At 40.8% G+C, this 7,179-nt stretch overlaps 1 protein-coding gene across 1 annotated transcript; it reads left to right on the plus strand.

Moving 5' to 3' along the window:
• Positions 1–2,264: 2,264 nt before the first annotated feature.
• On the plus strand, positions 2,265–2,690 carry LOC139984530 (uncharacterized). Its single transcript, XM_071998446.1, has one exon. The coding sequence runs from the start codon at positions 2,265–2,267 to the stop codon at positions 2,688–2,690; it is 426 nt and encodes a 141-aa protein (XP_071854547.1).
• Positions 2,691–7,179: the final 4,489 nt, after the last annotated feature.

Consider the following 7,179-nt stretch of genomic DNA (forward strand, 5'->3'; position numbering starts at 1 on the left):
GTGAAGATAAATGTGAACAAAGTAAATTCTGCCACAGGGCTTTAACAAATATGCTATAATTTTATGTTTTGCTTGGTTGATTTCTTTGAAATAAACTCTCCTTTGTATATAGTATTAGATACGACAGGTGGTGACCCTCTCGGCGTTGCACCTATACATACTCTGTAAGTGTGTATACCATCAGTTGCACTACTCATATGCAAGCATATATTTTGTTATGTTAAGTTCTTCTCTCTCTGTGTTTTTTGTCTCGTTTCTTTTGATCGAGTAACTTAATTGCCCTTTCCATAATTGAATGGAATAAGTTGTTGACTGTATTTACACTGAATCCGCCATTTTGCATGCAAAGTAAAGGCTAGACCTTGGTATACATATTCTGTCAAGGTTCAAGTTATACGCCGCCTGAATTAGTATTGAGTCCGTACATATACCCCTATAGGCGATACTGTTGGTGTTTGTATATATGTAAAGTAAAATTGACCGTCTAAAAGTATGTGTATATGTATGTATGTATGTATTTTAGATCCTCCTGCAAGCAGGAACTCGCGGAGAAGCCTCATTGGCTTATCAAAGCAGCAAGGCTGACCGAAGTCAGTCTCTTAGATTCATATTTAACGTCCATGATTATGAATTGTCAATTGTCAACATCTCTGTAACTGCAGACGACACATTAATCTTGGAGTGACTCGAACCGGGGCCTTATGATTGAAAGGCACCGGCGTTAACCACTGAGCTAACACTCCTTGTATATACTGTATAATGCATACTGTATAAGTATAGGCCTTTATACTGATATAACCTTGTGTTTAATATGGTCTTCAGTAGACAGCAAAGCAAAGTTTCATATGAAAACAGGGCGGAAGTGGTTATTGTAGTGAAATAACGTCATTATCTGCTGAATGCACCACTGGGAAACAAATACCTTTATTATCTCAGGGAGTGTCAATACCTGACAAGCCCTATAGGGTTTTATAGTACACTTCCTTTTACAAGTTTTGTTTCTTATCTCCTTCTATGTCATATGTCATACTTATGTTGTGATAGAACAAAAATCAATAAATGAAAATTAAATCTTAGGGTGGCATCCTCCTGTTATAGAGTCTATATCAATCCGCTCAGATGTTCTCCTGTATCAGGAAACTTGTCAAAATGCAGTATAGGTTAACCTCTTTTTTTGATACGTTATCAATCAGGAACTAAATTGTTTGGTTAGCATGTTCAAGAGTATGAATGGAAGTACATGTGGTGCAAAAATTGGGTCACTTGAGGCAATTTTAGACCCCTTAAAGCTGTACCGGGTTCGCCATCGGCTGTTACGCCCCCTATATTTTTCGGCCGAATCGTCGCTATACAACGTTTCTCCGGAAGCAAGATTCGTTAAACAAACGTATCCTTTGTTTAATCGTCGCGACAACGTGGAAGAATCGTAGAAGCAACGTTTTCTTCGTTTCGTTTATTTGTTCCTTATGTTTCACCACACTCGCCGCCTCGCTAGCACTGAGTTAACACCTACGTTGGTACGATCGCTCAGCTCAGCCGTAAATTTCACTGTGTCGCTTTTTCATTCGGATTACTCTTATCCATCGTTTTATTATTTCTATGGAGATTTATCTATACGGAACTTTTATCTACCCTTTATTCTTTTCTATGGAGATTTATCAATACGGAACTTTTAGCTACCATTTATTCTTTTCTACGGAGATTTCGGGACTGTGTTAATTTTTATTCACGGATACTCGAGTTTTAATAATCGTTTCGACCTATGCCAGCTAATTAACTTAATTGGGTGAGTTCAAATTTAAGTTCATTTTTACTTCCCCTAAAGTGGTGACCCCGACGTGATTGAATTAGAGCATAGGCCCGGCGTAGCGATTCCGCTTGTATTTTCGTTGGGATTTGTTTTGCCTGGTAATCTTTTCTCTCAAAATGTCTATAAGCGACGTAGAACGAGGGGAAAAATCAATGGCAACAGTTAGCATGAAACTCCCACCATATTGGCCAGCGGATCCCCTGTTGTGGTTTGCACAGGTATGAAGCACAATTCGCAACAAAGCGTGTTACATCACAAGATACGAAATATTCGTATATCGTTGCATCACTAACCCCGACATAGCTCAGGGAAGTTCGGGATCTGCTTTTAAGTCCCCCTCAAGCTGATCGGTATAAAACTCTGAAAGACACCCTAATAAAGCGTACCGCCGTCTCAGAGCAACAACGACTACAGCAACTCCTATAAACGAAAACCGTCGCAATTATTGCGACACATGCAACAGTTATTAGGGGTTAGGAAGCTCGAGGAATCGATCCTCAAACAACTATTTCTTCAGAGACTTCCTACGAACGTGCAACTCGTCCTTGCTTCTAGCAGCGATGACGTCAAGCTAGAACAGCTCGCTGAGCTGGCCGACAAAATACTAGAAGTAGCAATACCTACTGTGAACGCTGTTGCAACCACTACACCGGAAGTTTCTAATATACATCGATTAGAACAACAGGTTGAGCGTCTGTCGAGACAGCTGGAGGACCTGTCAAGGCGACTTAATAGGCAGCAAAGCGGAAGTCGGTCCAGTTCTCGCAAGCGCAAGGATTCCCCCGCAGCCAGCGAAAAGTGCTGGTACCACCGCACGTATGGCGACAGAGCGCAAAAATGCCGTCAGCCGTGTTCGGAAAACACCGAAGCCAGCAACTAAACGCGGCGAGTTCTGCTGGCCCAAACACCAAAAGCCGTTTGTTTTATGTGTATGACAAACAATCAAATCGAAAATTTTTGATTGACACCGGCGCGGAAGTTAGTGTTATTCCACCCAGTCGTGACGATCGTAGATCCGGCCCCAGTAGTTTCGAGTTACAGGCTATCAACAAGTCTAAAATTAAAACATATGGTATGCGTTCTCTTACGCTCGACTTAGGCCTTCGGCGCACATGCCGATGGGTTTTCATCTTTGCAGAGGTCACGGGTCCGATTTTAGGAGTCGATTTCTTACATCACTTCGGCCTCCTGGTCGATCTACGCCGATACAAACTTGTTGACTCAACTACGAATTTTCAGTATTAGCGGTTCTGTCGCAAACGTTTCACCAGTCTCGCCTTCTCTATCATCAGTTGGTGCGTCGGCGCCGTACCACGCGATACTCGCCCGATTTCCCAGCATATCGAAACCGTGCTTCTTAGAGCGATCGGTGAAACATGGTATTACACATCACATCGAAACCAAGGGTGCACCGACAGTTGCCCGCCCGCGTCGACTCGCCCCCGACAGGCTAAAAATAGCAAAGCAGGAATTTGAACAAATGCTTCAGCTCGGAATCATTCGCCCATCCAGCAGCCCCTGGGCATCTCCACTGCACATGGTACCAAGGAAAACCCCTGGGGATTGGAGACCGTGTGGTGACTACATAACATTATCACCGTACATGATAATTACCCTATTCCGCATTTACACGATTTCTCTGGTTCGCTTCACTCAAAGAAGGTGTTTTCGAAAATAGACCTTGTACGGGCATACCACCAAATACCTGTAGACCCTGCAGATGTTTAAGCCTCCCAGGAGCAGTGTACGAAAATTGTTTACTATACTGAGTGAAGATGTTTGTTTACAAGTGACAAAAACTTCAGGCTTGGATAGCAAAAAATCTGCATGGTCATGATACGGAAAATTGATGGTGCCATGAAAAGGCCAACTTGTCAGCTATCATGTGATGGATAACGTTTAGCTAGTGAGAACTTCTATCTAGACTAAGAGGCCACGATACTTTTGTGATTTAGTGTGTAAGTCAATGTGGCTTGTAATAGGCGTGTGCTACCTTAGGCTTAGTGACCGATGAAGAGGGCGCCAGCCACCCCGCACCAGGTTCAGATGATAAAAATTAATGAAATACGTACAATTCGCAGGAGGTAGTTACAGTTATGCGCAGTTGCGGGGCTATGGGACGGTGGGCATTTGTGCATGTACTATATTGTTGGCTGTCGTGAAGGTGCCATGAAATCGCATCATAAGTATTTCATTCTAAAAAAAATCTCGGGGAGTTGCACACATTCCCCTCCCCACCCCGCTTGAAAATAGTAGTAGTATTAGGTTGTCGGTTGCCTGGAAATCGCATGTAAAGGTGTTGAATTTTTAAAAATGTATGTGGAGTCAAACCGCCCCCGCCGGAAACTTAACGACCGCCTACGATGCTTTAATGTCCTATAATCACCTCTGAAAAATTCAGGCCCCAGAAGTTTGCGAGAAGGCTTTTATACGTCTGTGTTTGTTATGGTGACTGAAACGAAAATGCCCTTCTGCATTAGCTACCGGGGATGGTGTTATAGTTTTAATTAATAAAAATTAATTTATCTAGCTATAGGCCTATATTATGTGTTACACGGATAAGTGTGATAACCGTCATTGGAAACGTGTAGGCTCTATTGCTCACGACCATATCACTCGTTCAAGTGCAAAAAGTAGGCCCAACTGGGTCAAAGACAAACGGTAAACAATGGTAAGCTTATCAGTTGGAAATCTAAGTGGCTTCTGAATTCAGAGATATGGAAGTTGCATAACGCGTTCAAACAATAGAAGTTATATATATACCCCAATTATAGCGGTCAGGTCAACCTGTAATGTTTGTCGTTATTGCAGTATTTTATCACAATCTCTGAGGCATTGTATATCTACAGAGCTGATTCACATGCTATAGTATACTGTTGACTCCGAGGGGTGTAACCGAAAGCTTCGGGTCGAAAGAAGGGCACGGGAAGGGGGCAAGAAGCAATGGCTTACCACTACTCAAGAAAGCACATAAGAGACACGTACGGTACATTACAGACGGTAAAGATAAGAAAATTTCAGATTTGCACAGTTAGTATTTCTTGTTTAGACTTCACTCATGATAAATCTGAATTACCGTTTTGAAGAGATGGATCAGTAACCATTAAAAACTGTAATAATGAAAAAAAAAATTAAATTTCAATTTTGACATTTGGGCGAAGTATACTAAGTGTGCAAACGCCGGTCATTCCAGAATTGACCAACTTAACCGTTTTGCATTGTTTGTGTATCTTCAATGTTCCTTCTACGCTACCGTACTTGCTTCAATTAAAAACGAAAAATCAAAAAATTTAGAGAAAAAGATCAATAAAATTTAGTCAATGAAGTACATAGCCGTGTATTTATTTTTTACGGTTTCATATATTTATTGATTCATCCATCATTTCCGTCAGCATATCATATTTCTTCCATTCATTCATCAGTGATCCACCGACTGTTCATTTCTTCCTCCCTTCATCATTTAAAGTACATTCATTAACTGTACTAGGATTTTCAATACTGTAGGCTAAATCGTTTGAAATATGTTTCACATGAAGCCAGTAAAACACCCTCGTTCGTCAGGCTCCTCCGATTTTTAGAATGAAAACTCAGTTCTCAAAGTATCGTGCTCCAAAACATTGACAGAGGGCATTCGCACTCCACTTACTGTAATTAATGCACCAGGATCCTCTTGAAACTTATTATACGAAGAGCGATATTCTGGTAGTTCGGTGTAGTATGGTGTAGATCTAAGGTGCTGTTTCGAAGGGGTTACTTAAGGGGTCACCGTTTTGCCTCAATAATAGATTGCTAAAAGAAACCAAAATCAAAGTACCCGAGAGGCTCTTTCAGACAAGTAGTTTGTGTTTGAAAAACCACTACGATCGAGAGAACGTAAAATATCTGATTGTGTGAAAATACTACTTGAGTAAAAGTAAGTGGGCCTGACGTTTTGATCCTAGCAGAATTATTCTTCAGAGGCTGGAAGATCCTACTAGGATCAAAACATCGATCAGGCCCTCTTACTTTTACACATTCTCTTACACAGGCTCTTTAATGGAGAAGTAGTTTGCTAACAGTTTTTGCTTTATATTTATTTTGAAGGTAATAATAATAATATAAGAATTCATGAAGCGCTTTTATCCAGTTAAAAAACTGCTCAGAAGCGCTGCAGGAGCAAAGTACCCAAAATTGACACAACAGTTATTAAACCAATTGATTCATGAATAAGAACGTCTTGAGTTCTTTCTGGAAAGTTGACACCTGCTGGATTGTTTTCAGATGTAAGGGGAGACTGTTCCAGAGCTGTGGAGCTGATCTAGCGAAGCAACGATCCCCATAGGTGGAAGTGCGAACAGTAGGAACAGATAGCATATGTTGTGCGCTTGAACGAAGCACCCTGCTAGGTCTGTATTCTTGGAGAAGCTCTTGTAGGTAAACTGGGGCTAAACCATTCCTTGCATTGAACACAAGGACAAGAATTTTATAATTGATTCTGTCCGCAATTCTAAGCCAGTGAAGATCTTTAAGAATTGGTGTTATATGTTGGTGTTTTTTACAAGTACTTCTTGAGAGCTTCGGGTGCGTCCCATCTGAGCCCGTGATCCGTGTTCTCTCCTGGACGGCCTTGCTATTTAAGTTCTGATTAAATAATTATATCTCAGTATATTTAATTAGGCTTATGCACCACAAGTGACACGTCTGTGCCAGTGAAACCTATACAAAGTGACGTTAATTGGATTATACAAGTTTGATCTACTGCAGTCGAACAAAAGAATTAATATTTGACTTGAAATAAAAGGCTAAATTCTACCAACTTTCGTGTCCTTTATATGGCTTGAAAGGAAATAAAGAGACAATATACAAAAATTGCTGATTGAGAAAGAATTATGTGACGCTAAGGAACGCCGTTTATTTCATAATACTCATTCCAACTCACGTATATGCATAAAGAAACTTTAAAGAGTACAAGTACTCGTTTTTTAAGTATCTTTTGTGTATGTCAAGAAGATCTTGAAAATCTTGATAAATCCTAAAAATTTCAAACATAAAAGTAACTCACACAGATATATTCAACCCACACAAGTAGGTGCATGTACCCGCACACATAGAACATTTCAAGGCCATAATGAGATTTTGCCCCTCCCCGCCGTTACCCCTTATATTGCGATTCCGTTTATTTTCTCCGGTTACCTCTCCTCAGTATGAAAGAAACGAATGTTTTCAATGGAGACCATATGACGCGTGAAAGCCCGGGCTGTCGTAATCTAAATTCGATGCAGTCTACTGTCAAAGTACGTAAGTGCTGTGATATCTACTGCAAACACTGCAAATATAACACTAAATTTCCCTTTTGGCGTTCGATACTAACAGTCAAGGCTTGTTTGGTT

This window comes from Apostichopus japonicus, chromosome 17, assembly GCF_037975245.1.
Source record: "Apostichopus japonicus isolate 1M-3 chromosome 17, ASM3797524v1, whole genome shotgun sequence".
In the NCBI taxonomy this organism is placed as follows: Eukaryota; Metazoa; Echinodermata; class Holothuroidea; order Aspidochirotida; family Stichopodidae; genus Apostichopus; species Apostichopus japonicus.

Excerpts from the sequence above, each read along its gene's own strand:
- LOC139984530 (XM_071998446.1), top strand. The coding sequence starts at position 2,265 with ATGCAACAGTTATTAGGGGTTAGGAAGCTCGAGGAATCGATCCTCAAA.